Raw genomic sequence first — 12,108 nt, forward strand, 5'->3', positions numbered from 1 at the left:
TCACTGGTGAATTAGCAAAGTGAGAGAATTTAGAGCTGAAGCAGTTTGCCCAGGTTCACATGGTTTCTAAGTGATGATGCCATGAATTAATAGCCAGTCTTGTGACTTCCCCTCTAGTATCTTTCTACAAGACACGCTGCCTTTGAACTCTGTCAGAACTTCATTGTATTCCTTTCCTTTTAATATAGACTCAAACAAAGGACTTTTTATTCCCTTCCCCAATCGGGAAATAAAGGATTCTCTAACCAGTACTTCTGCAACCCAGGGCAATGGAACACCAGCTCAGAAATTAGATGTTTTCCCACTGGGGACACAGGTAATATATTCACTCTCCTGCTGATCTATTAATTAGCCAATGATTAATACTAATGATGCAGTGTTGTATTTATTTATATATGTACTCTTAGCATAGTGTATGCTAGGTATTGGTCCTCAAACAGGAATGCATCTGTTAAAGGTTCAGAGCTGGTTATAAAAAGTCCTTCTCTTTACCAAATGCTTCCAGTTCTTATTCTCTGACCTCTCACATTCTCTGCCTCTACCTTCTAATTAAAGTCTTATGTATCAAGGTGGCTTTCCCAAAAGCTGCCTCTTCTGTGGAACAGACAGAAGGAAAAGGTAATGTGGCACAGAAGGGACAGGCATGAGAAATTAGAGATAATGCCAAAGTTAGAAAAAAATAAAAACAAGTTTTTGGAGAAAAAATGTTAGTAGAAGTCATGTAATCATTTTATTAAAGTTATTGTGTGTGGACAAATATGACCTCAAACAGAACCGACAGCTTCTGCATTTGCTTTTTCTTTGATAATCTTGTAATAAACAGAACTATAGAAACAGCCAGAGGGAGGATTAATGGAGATGTGGGTGATCTGGACTGTTTTAGTGAAAAGATAGTAAGGATTTTTCAGTGTGTGTGTGTGTGTGTGTGTGTGTGTGTGTGTGTGTGTGTGTGTTATAATAGCCTTCTAATTTTAAATACAGGTTAGCATTTGTTTCTTTGTTTTCGGAGATCGTACTTAGGTGCTAGGAAACTATCTCTGTTACCTTTTTTTTAAATCCTGCTATTGATTTAAGAAAACAGAGAGAGTGTCTATTCCAATTTACAGTTAAATAACACTTCTCAGTTAAAAAAAAAAAAAACTCTAGAATTCCTGAAACAAGGAGAGAGAGAGAGAGAGAGAGAGAGAGAGAGAGAGAGAGAGAGAGAATTGAATAACTTACTAAAATCCTTAAATTTATTATAAAGAAGTGCAAATTCTTTTTCTGGCTACCTAAATTGTGTATGTGGGTGCCTGTGTGTGCTGAAATAGTACTCAAGGCTTGGGCATGCTAGGCTAGCACTGTGTCACTGAGATAGATATATCCCTAGCCAAGACAACGAACATATTAAGATTTTTTTTTTTTAGATTTTATTTATTTATTATGTATACAGAAGAGGGCACCAGATCTCATTACAGATGGTTGTGAGCCACCATGTGGTTACTGGGAATTGAACTCAGGACCTCTGGAAGAGCAGCCAGTGCTCTTAACCTCTGAGCCATCTCTCCAGCCCCTAAAGATATTTTTTAAATACATATTAGATGGATTTTTTTTTTTTGCTTCAGTTCTTGCCTAGTTATGCCTCAGATTAATTTACAGTTTCTTAAAACTTTAGTAGTTGCTTGGCATGATGAGCACATACCTGTAATTCCAGCACTTAGGAGGCTGGAAGCAGGATTGTAGCAAGTTTGCGGATATCCTGATTATAGAGGGAGCTTCAGGCCAGCCAGGGCTATACAATAAGACCCTGTCTCAGGAGAAAAAGAAAAACTCTTGTTAGTTCCTATAGCTGGTACTCGGCTTTATTAGAAAATGAAATAAATAGAAAAGTCCTTTAAATAGAAAAGATAAAATTGGAGAAAATGATCTGGGCTGGGGAGACCTCATGCACAAACGTGAGGATTTGGATCCCCATTGTAAAAGCCACATAAGGCTGTGATTGGAACTCGAGTGCTGGTGGGACAGGATGAGCAGGTGGAGCCTAGAAGCTCACTGGCCAGCCACACTAATCAAATAGATGAGCTACATGTTTAATGAGAAGCCCTGCCTCAAAAAACAAGGTGCAGACTAAGAGGCTCGCTACTCACATGGGGACCGCCACCCCCTCTGACCCCCACATGGAAAAGAAAAAGTGCCCTTATCTAATTTGTATGCAGACAAAATACAGCAGTTCAGTGTTTGGTGTGTCTTTTACCTTCTAAGGATAGTTTGTGTTTCAAGAGCTCTCCTTTCCTGCTCTAAAGCAACTCTGGAACCTCCTTGTGTTGTAACTGTTTTAAAATGGGCTCAACCGTGGACCCCTGCTGGAAGATCTAGTTCCCTCCCTCCAGGGATGAATGACCTTAATAACAGGAAAGTACTCAACTCCCAGGCCAGTAAGCTTACATCTGAACATACACAAATGCCTTTCTTCCTAAATTTTCAAACTTTTTTTTAGATGCAGGAAGCAACCAGAAGGGAGACAAGTGACACCCACAAGGAAGATGGTAAATATTTGGTCACTGGTTTTCAGAGGAAATCTGGATGGGCTGAGATTTACAAGATGCCGATGCCACAGCGCTGCGCGTTCTGGTCGCTGGAACTTCTGCTCTCCCCCTCCCCCTCCCCTTCTCCCTCTCCTCTCCCTCTCCCCCTCCCCCTTTCTCCCATTTCCCTCCTCTTTCTCTCTACCAGATTTTAAGTTATACTGTTTAAGTATTTTTAGTATTATTCCCCAAATGACAATATGTTTTTTACTTACACAATTTAAAAATTGTCAGTATCTTAATTTTTCCTTCTTTTAAGTTTTCTCTTAGGTAATTTAAAGACCTTGAAAAACCTTTATTCTTTTAGTCCCCGCCCCCCCAAGACCTTACTTCCTGCTTTCATGAACTGAACCTAAGACTTGCTGGTGTAATGCTCCACCCCTGAGCTACATTCCCAAGTAGAGTTCCTGTGGATTTTTATTCCTCATACTTTTTAAACCCCACAAGATATTTTTATACAATTTTCATTTAAATTTATCTTTGTTTTCATTTCTTTCTTTAGCCCAGGTATCCTATCCCTTGTGAGATCATTTCCTCCAGCTCTGTGTGCTGAACTCTTAATTCCAATTTTTTTTTTTTTCAGTTCCATATGTTTGATTTGGTAGGTCACTTTTTCTAAGAAAAAATATATGCTTTATATTTCCTTAACAGAATAAACATAGGTGCTTTATAGCTATATGGTAGCTATTATTTATAATATCTGAGATCTTTGTAGGTCTATATGTTTTTTCTACTGGTTTTCATTCATGTTAATATTTTGATTTTTGTTTGTTTATTTTTGGGTGTTTGCTCACTCTTATATTTGAATAATTATTTGAACAAATAATTGCTAGTCATATATGTGTTGTCTTTTCCAGAACAAATTTCCATTTGCTTCTCTCAAGTACTTCGAATACTATCATACTATCAGTCTGGGACTGCTTTAATCCCAGCACAAGTCATTATCAGAAATGGCTTGTTTTACCCTCAACACTGTATCCTGCCCACATTTTCTTCTTACAGTGTGTGTGAGCTATGGGGATGCAGTTGCCATGTCTCTTACCTTGGGCAGAACCTATACTTTTGTCCCTTTTCACCCTAAAATGACTTTGAGTAAAAGCGATTTTCTGTAATAATATACCTTTAAAGTTTTGTTTTTGTTTTGTTTGATTCCTAAGTTGGGCCTAGAAATTCCTCACTGTCTTCTTAGCTCTTTGTTGGATTTATACCATCCCAGGAAGGTAATCTGAAGTATCTAGTTTCTCATTACTTAGAAAACCAATTCTTTTTTTGTTTGTTTGTTTGTTTGTTTTGGGTTTTGGGTTTTTTGTTTGTTTGTTTGTTTGTTTTTTGTTTTGTTTGGTTTGGTTTAGTTTTTCAAGACAGGGTTCTTCTGTGTAGCTTTGTGCCTTTCCTGGAACTCACTCTAGTCCAGGCTGGCCTCAAACTCACAGAGATCAGCCTGTCTCTGCCTCCCGAGTGCTGGGATTAAAGGCGTGCGCCACCACCGCCTGGCAGAAAACCAATTCTTTCTGCCTTTTGTTTTGTTTTCTTTTCTTTTTGTTACCTAAATAAAGACACTGTGTTATGGCCTTTACCATGACATAAGTTGACAATGGGTAAAGCATTGCTGGTCTGTAGGTCCTTAGGAACATCAGGGTTAGAATAGTTAATCTGACCAATTCAGAATTTTTACCTATTCCTAAAGTTGCCCTTGGAGCATCAGAAACTCTGAATGTACCAAGGAGCACAGAACCTGCTCCTTTGTCTACTGTTCTATTTGCTAAACTATGATACTTATTGAATAGCAAATATAACTGAGAGAAATTCTTTAGAATTGGGATAGCACCTAGGCCAGGGATTTTCATACATTTTGCATTTCCTACTATTTAACTAGGTTAGGTATCAGTTCCCAGTGAGTGAACTAGAACCTCTGGGTGTAGTTTAAGAGAAGGCAAGGAGTCTATAAAATCATAGACCAACTATTGTCCATAAACTTGAATGCATAAAGCTACAATTATTGTCATGTGGAGGCACGCCAACTTTTTATATGAAATTACTGTCTAGAAGCCATGGTAGCACACATCTGTATTCCCAGCACTTGAGAAATGGAGGATACAAGAGGGTTGTGAATTCCAGGCCAGACTGGGCTACATAGTCAGACCTGGTCTCAAAGGACAAAAGAAAGCAAGAAACACTACATAGAAAGCTCTGAAACTACCATTTCTATAGGACATTTTTAGGTTACTCTATTATTATGAAGTTTGTCTCCAGAAGGATACAGATTCGTTATTGTTTACAAAATGTCCCACGTCTTGTTGTCATTGTCCTTGTGGAAGTCCTCTCATCATTTTGCTAGCATTTATTGGAATTAGAAACCACTCTTTCTAACACCCTTTCCTAGTGAACAGAGGTACCCAGCTGGGCCAACATGAATTCTCATCATGTTTTGTTTTGTTTTCTTTGGTGAGGATTAGAATTGAGACATTACTTGCCTCATCGGTCCACAGTCCGATCTCCAGAGAAGATGAGTAGAGATGGATACCGAGTATCTTTTTTAGACACTAAGTCTTCAGGCTCTTCTCCAGAAAAAGACTTGATACCAAAACCTGACACATATCCATGTACCCATGATGTCTCACTGGGTAAACGCCTGGAAGTGGGTGATTCTAGCCAGATCCTTCCCTATCAATTACCTTCGGATGTTGGTCTGGACTATTATGATAATCATTATTCTCAAACCCTTTCCCTGCACGGAAGTCTTGTCAAAAAGCCTCAAAAAATCAAGAACTACCGAGAATATAGCATAAAGCCTTCAAATGACATAAAGGCCACCTCATCTCATTCCTGTGGAGACCTACTAACTTCTCTGTCAAACCCCGACTCCAGCACAGGAAGACTTTTGAAGCTTAGTTCAGGTAATAGCTACCTGTCAGTTTGCAAGTCTTTTTTAAACTCATGAATTTTGGAATTATCACTTATTGAATTGAATTTGTGTTTCTTAAATTGTATATTAGGATCATTAGTGGTTCGTGGGACTTCCAGAAATCTGGAGGGTATGAGTGCAATATGATGGATAATTTAGAGAAAAAAATATAGAAATATGTGAGTCTCATATCTACATGTTATTTTAGTTAAGTGACATCTCAAGACCTATTCCCAGCTGCATCTAATTCTCTGTGGTCACCATCATCAAACTCTGGCCTCCACATATATATGCTCACATGTGAACATGTGCATGCAAGCACATGTATGGTGGGGGACAACAAAAGAACAGGAACTACCCTGGTGCTGAGTTGAGAATGGAATGGTGCAAGTATGGGAATAGAAAAATTTACTCTCAGAAGAAGATAGTTTTAGGATAAGTTATAGAGACTGGTCTTCGGCTATTAATTTATTCAATAAAACTCACTGCATACATACCATATGCAAGACACTATTCTACTTCTGAGAACAAAATCAAATTCCATGTGTACTTGATCATAAATCTTGTCTCTACTTTTATCCTAACAAGGTAAGATAGATAATAAGTTACCATAAATATGTCAGTTTATAAGCGCTATGATGGAAAATAACAAGTATATAAAAAGTAATAAGGAAGAAATGATGTTTCAGAGTGAATGGTCAGGACAAACTTCTATAATGAAGCATCATAAACATGAGATTTGAATAAAATGAAAATATAAGGTATACAGATAACTGGGAGGAGAACTTTCTAAATGGTGGAAGTAGAAAGTGCAGAGTTCCTAAGGCCATATTTAAGGAACAAGGAACCTAGTATATAGCAGAGTAAGAGAATGAAGTGTATAGATGAGGTCAGAGTGATAGCCAGACATTCATCTGGGTGAGATATGTAGTTGGAAAATTTGTAGTAGCAAAGGATACTCACTTAAGAATAACTCTGAGCCGGGCAATGATGGCGCAGGCCTTTAATCCCAGCACTTAGGAGGCAGAAGCAGGTGGATCTCTGTGAGTTGGAACCAGCCTGGTCTACAGAGTGAGATCCAGGACAGCCAAGGCTACATAGAGAAACCCTGACTCGAAAAACCAAAAGAAGAAAAGAAAAGAAAAAGAAAGAAGAATGACTCTGAGGGGTTGGGGATCTGGTGAGGTTGGTAGAGCACTTGCTGCACACACATGAGGATGTGAGTTTGGATCCCTGTGCAGAGGCTGGGTGTGGTGATGCGCACCGTATCCCAGTGCTGGAAAGGCAGAGGCAGCAGGAGCCGTGGGGCTCTCTGGCCAGCTGTGCTGCCAGTTTGGTGAGCTCCAGCTTCAGTGAGAAACCCCATCTCACTCAGCACCATCCTTTGGCCTCCACACATATGTTCACTTGTAAACATGTACCTACACATGTATGAGATCTGGATGAGAGAAAGAGACAGAAAGAACAAGAATTACTCTGGATAAAGAATCGAGAATGAAATGGGGCAAGGATGGAAATAGGAAAAGCCATTTAAGAGGTTAAAATCCAGATAAAAATTGGTAACTTCAACTAGAGAGAACAGTAGAGGTGGTGAGTAGATGACAGATTCTGACTATATTCTAGGAAAATCACCCTTGGATTTGTTTATGGACTGGGAATAAAGTGTAAGAGAAAGAGAGGCAGTGTCTCCCGGGTTTCAGGCCTAGCCTACTGGGAGAATGGAGTTATCATTTACTGAGGTAAAGAAGAATAGAATAGGAGAAATGAGTTTTAAGATGAATATTGAGTCTGGTTTTATATCTGAAGTTTTAGATGCTATTAGACCTTCCCAGAGATGGCATCCTAATAATTTGACATAGTAGTGTGGATTCAGGAGGAAATGTAGTTAGAAATATAAATTTGAGAATTATATGGGTACAGATGGCATTACAACTGTGAGTGGATGAGAATCTCATCTAGGGGTAAACATAGATAGGAAAGAGATCTAAGGGTCAGACCCGAGTCTTGAGAAAATTCAAAGTTGAACAGATGAAGACAAACTACCATGAAGAGTGACGGACAAGGAGAAAGCCGGATTGTTACACTGGGTCCTAGTGAAGAACGTGTGTTAAGAAGGAAGCAGTGGTAGTTCTGTGTCGGAGGCTGTAGGCAAGAGCTGGGACTGGCAGTTATTTGGAAATACAAAGGAATTAGTGAATAGCTTCAGGGGATACATTAAAATAAAAGCTCTATTGAGGTGAGTTAAAAAAAAAAACCACTTGGAAATGAAGCAATAGAGTACTAAGTAGATACAATCCCTCAAGGAGTTTTGCAACAAGAGGGAGCAGAGAAATGGAAGAGGGGATGGAATCTTATAAGACTGATAAAAATCATCAGTAGAGGGAGAATTAGTGATGTATCAGGAAACAGAACATCTACAAGGAAAAACTCCTTGTCTAGTCCACAAGAGATGAAATTTAGTCAACTGGTAAAAAAGCTGGCCTTAAGTGAAGCACCAACAGTTACAGGAAGGAGGCAGGGGATTTATTCCGATAGCTGATAAATGATAGGTCGGTTGATAAATTCAGTGGTGAGATGGGATGGACATTTTCTTTGATTTTCTGTTTTCTTGGAGAGATAAAGGAGGGAGGAGATGATAAAGTTTGAAGAGAAAAGAGATGTGAAATAATTCTCTTGGGAAATAAAATGAATTGACTAGAGTAATATGTAAGGACAGCTGGGTGGTAATAAGGATCCAAATAATCTAGGAGTCATGAATTAAAGTGAGAAAGGTCAGAACAGATGTGTGCTGTTCTCTAACCACTGCTCTGGTATAGGCTCCCGCATGTAGACATCTGCATTTAACTAGAATTTACGGAATTCCCCCCAAGTGCCTGCCTTGAGATTTCTATCAGGGTCCAGAACAGATGCTACAGGCGGCTAAGGATACTAATCTGAGGGATATTCAATGAATCTAAGAACACTGAGTTCTTTAGTCCATTCCTTTATTGTTCTAAGTAAAATTCTACAAGTGCTGTGGGGAAAACCAGTATATATATATATATACACAGTCATTCTTTTACAATGCATCTCGAGATTTAAAGTTTTCAGGGTCACAGAGAGAGGTGATAAGGATCCACACATAACTCAATAATTGTCAGCTAGATTAACAACCTAAAAGGGGAGAGTGACTAAAGGGGAGTTCTCTGGCAGGGTCAACTAAAGGCTAAGATCAATTAGGGAATCTAGAAATAACACCTGGCTGAGGAGGAATAAAAACTGAATTTGCACAAGAAAGAAGCTTGACACCTATCAACTGTCTGGCCTTGATGGCAATCTCCTTGGGTCAGTGGGAAGTAACTACCCTAACTCAGTAACTAGCAAGTGGCTAAAACATCATCCCAGGAATGTGAGCAGTAAATCTCTTAAGTTAGGGTCTTGTATAAATAACCCGGAGTGAAGGTAAGGAGTTGAGGATATAATTGTTATGATTCTTTTCTCTGTCTGTGGGTGAGATGAGCTAATGTTTATCTATGTGCAGTTTTGTCCTTGGAAAAAGGTATCTTTGCTGAAGTGCTTTTGTCTGAAGAATGGCCATGGTTAGATATATGTTAATGAAAAATAAACACAGCTGGGGACAGTTATCCAATTACCCCAAATGTATAGGGAAAGTTGTGCCCAAGATTGAGATGCAATCGTGAGATTACATGTACACGTAACATGGAAATGCACGGTAAATGGGGAGAATCATAGCTCTTATTGCACAAGAAGTTTACAACAAGAGACAGCCAGTTCATTCAAAAGGCAGTAATAACGCCTTGCGTGATGCTTCCTCTAACAGAACTCTTAGTTCTGACAGGTTGACCTTCTGAACTCTAGCTGTCACTGCTGTATACTCTCGTGGACTTTTACCACCAGCAGCTCTCAATAAGAATTGAGGTTTGATCAGACAGAGGGAGACAAAAAAAGGAGTTAACAGAGTATGTTAAAGAGTGGTTAGTCTAACCCTAGATAGCCACAGATGTAAGTTTTGAGAGAGTTGAAAGACAGGTTCATTTCCCAGGCTGTTTCCTCCACAGATCTGTATGCCACAACCCACTTCAACAGCGAGCCTGCCCTGCTGACCGGTGTAGAGCAACAGTTATCCAGCAGTCTCAGTGATTTTGCACCAGCACCTGGTTCTTTCCCAAGCAACCGGGTCCTAGGAAACTCTCTGCAGACACTGCTGTTGCCTCCTGGGACTCCAGAAAACAGAGAGATTCCAACTAAGAGGTCATTAAGCGGAGGAGTCAAGTGGAAGGACAATGTTCTTGCCAACCTGAATCTGAAGTGTGGTTTCCAAGAAGCTACAGGCATCGAGGCGCAAGTATTGACTTGTTTGTGTGTGTACAAGAAACACAAAGGCTCAAGAACAGAATGTGCTGCTCTTGGGGCTTGGGGTGGTTCCACCAATGTTGCTAGAAGTTCTAGGAGATTTTCAAAGACCTGTGGCCAATATTACCAGGCTATATAGCCTGTGACTCTTTTGCCCTTAGGAAAAGTTATCCCACTTTTCTATTTTTTCAACTTTCTATCACAAAGGAACTATTTACTTTAAGAGCATAAACATGGTACATGGTGGGAAAACACTTTAATAATTAATGTCCTGCAAGAGTTTGCTAACAGGACAGAGTAGAGACATTGTCACAAGTAACTAACTTACTTGAAATAGTTTTTATAAATTCTTCCCCCCCTTTTTTTTAAAAAAACAAAACAAAACAGGGTCTCACTACGTAGCCCTGGCTGTTCTGGAACTCACTTTTATAGATCAGGATGACCTTGAAGTTGAAATCTGCCTGCCTCAGCCTCCTTAGTGCTGGGATTAAAGATGTACATCACCAATGCCCAGCTAAAATCATTAATTTGCTTTTCTATATAGAAACTCAAATGATTCTAATTTTCCCCCAAAGTATCCACAAGCAAATGAATTAGATTTCCCAGGGGATTTTTAGCTGAAAATGGCTAAGAGAATCAAGAACTGCCTTTTCTGAGTGTTAATTTTTCTGCTGGTCTTATTGCCAACAGGGAGCCTTCAGTTTAGTTTGAGGAACCACAGTCCTGAGAGTCTGTGATCCCTTGTCCTGTAAATCATGTGTCCAACATTTATTGCCTTGTACTGAAGCAGAGTATTTGATCACAAACTATTTCTAGTTATTTTAAGATTTTAGTTGTTGGGAGTCTTTTTGCACATTAGGATGATTTCACAGAAATTGTCTGTTTCTTGACTCTTTGAATCTTCCTTACTCTGTTTTTAGAACTCTGGAGGTGAGAGCTTGGGATAGTTTGCCTAGTACGTATGAGGCCCTAGGCACACTCTCATACACCACAAGTGAGGAAGGAGACAGAAGAGCCTCTGGAGACAGTCATAGTTTTTGTTCACTAAAGGGGGCAGTCTTGTAATATTTTCTTTAGTTTCTGGCTTGTTTTACATTCTCAGCCACAAATGCCCATTGTATCAGACAAAAACACTAACTGTGATAATATATTTAGGGCAAAGTCCAAGGAATACGTAAGATATTAGGATGCTTTATTAACAGTCTGGGAAAAAATTTTCACTTCTATTTCATGTCATATTGTCAAAATCTCAACATTTTTGGACTCTCTTTAATATTATGATTTTTTCCTGTTAGACTTTTTTTTTTTTTTTTTACTATGGAGAGCTTTCAAAGTGCTGACTTAATATAAGCAGAAAGGCACACAGACTGTTTTGCACTTAGTGGGTGCGTGATGTAGAACCCAGGGCCTCACATATGCTAGGTCCTTGGCTATAAATTATGTATATGCTGTTTGATTTCTGAACCCTGTAATTCTCAAATTTCTAAAATTAAACTGGGCATGGTGGAGTCTACCACCAGCATTTGGGAGTAAGAGGTAGAGTTCAAGGCCAGTCTAGGTCCCATGAGACTCTGCCTCAACCAACAAAGAAAAGAAAAAAAAATTAAAGAAAACCAGTAACAGTAAATTTTATTTTTAATAAATTTCCATAAAGTAGCCTTTTGATATGACTAGACTTTCCTATGCTTTAACCCCAAATCAGGTTAACTTCTCAAATGATCCTATCTTGTGTCCTTCATACATCCACAGTCCTTAAGCTGTACTGATCAGGGCCAGATTTTCTGAAAATATGTTTATCCTAGTTGTAATGCTGTTCTCTACCAATCATGGGCCACACGTGACTCAACTCATGTCACTGTTTTGGGTGTTGTGTTTCATTATCTAATAATCATCCTTAGTGAGGTTTTGTTGTTTTTTTTGTTGTTGTTGTTGTCATTTTTGTTTTTTTAGTTTTTCGAGACAGGGTTTCTCTGTGTAGCTTTGTGCCTTTCCTGGAACTCACTTTGTAGACCAGGCTGGCCTCAAACTCACAAAGATTCGCCTGCCTCTTTATCCTTAGTTTTTTACATCAAATCAAAAGAGCCAAGCAAAAATTGAGAAATAATAAGACTGTCTTTATGTCATACTGTGTGTGTTCATGTGTATCTGTCTGTATGTATGTGCCTGTGAGTGTGCGTGTCTGTGTGTGTGTGCATATTGTGTATCTGTATAAGTGTGCATGTGTGTGTATGTGAGTATGCATGTCTGTATGTTTGAGTGTGCATATCTGTGTGTGTGTGTGTGTGT

At 39.1% G+C, this 12,108-nt stretch overlaps 1 protein-coding gene across 2 annotated transcripts in view; it reads left to right on the forward strand.

The window, feature by feature from the left end:
- The window catches only part of Lrrc36 (leucine rich repeat containing 36), a 70,311-nt gene that overhangs the window by 47,682 nt on the left and 10,521 nt on the right, over window positions 1-12,108 (forward strand). Inside the window, exons 6-9 of one of the 2 annotated variants that reach the window (XM_028854366.2) lie at window positions 189-316; window positions 2,477-2,525; window positions 5,015-5,461; window positions 9,528-9,814. In XM_028854366.2, coding sequence (XP_028710199.1) covers window positions 189-316; window positions 2,477-2,525; window positions 5,015-5,461; window positions 9,528-9,814 — 911 coding nt within the window. The remainder of the gene's footprint in view (window positions 1-188; window positions 317-2,476; window positions 2,526-5,014; window positions 5,462-9,527; window positions 9,815-12,108) is intronic. The other variant, XM_028854367.2, reaches the window with a different exon arrangement.

This window comes from Peromyscus leucopus, chromosome 5, assembly GCF_004664715.2.
Source record: "Peromyscus leucopus breed LL Stock chromosome 5, UCI_PerLeu_2.1, whole genome shotgun sequence".
Taxonomy (NCBI): Eukaryota; Metazoa; Chordata; class Mammalia; order Rodentia; family Cricetidae; genus Peromyscus; species Peromyscus leucopus.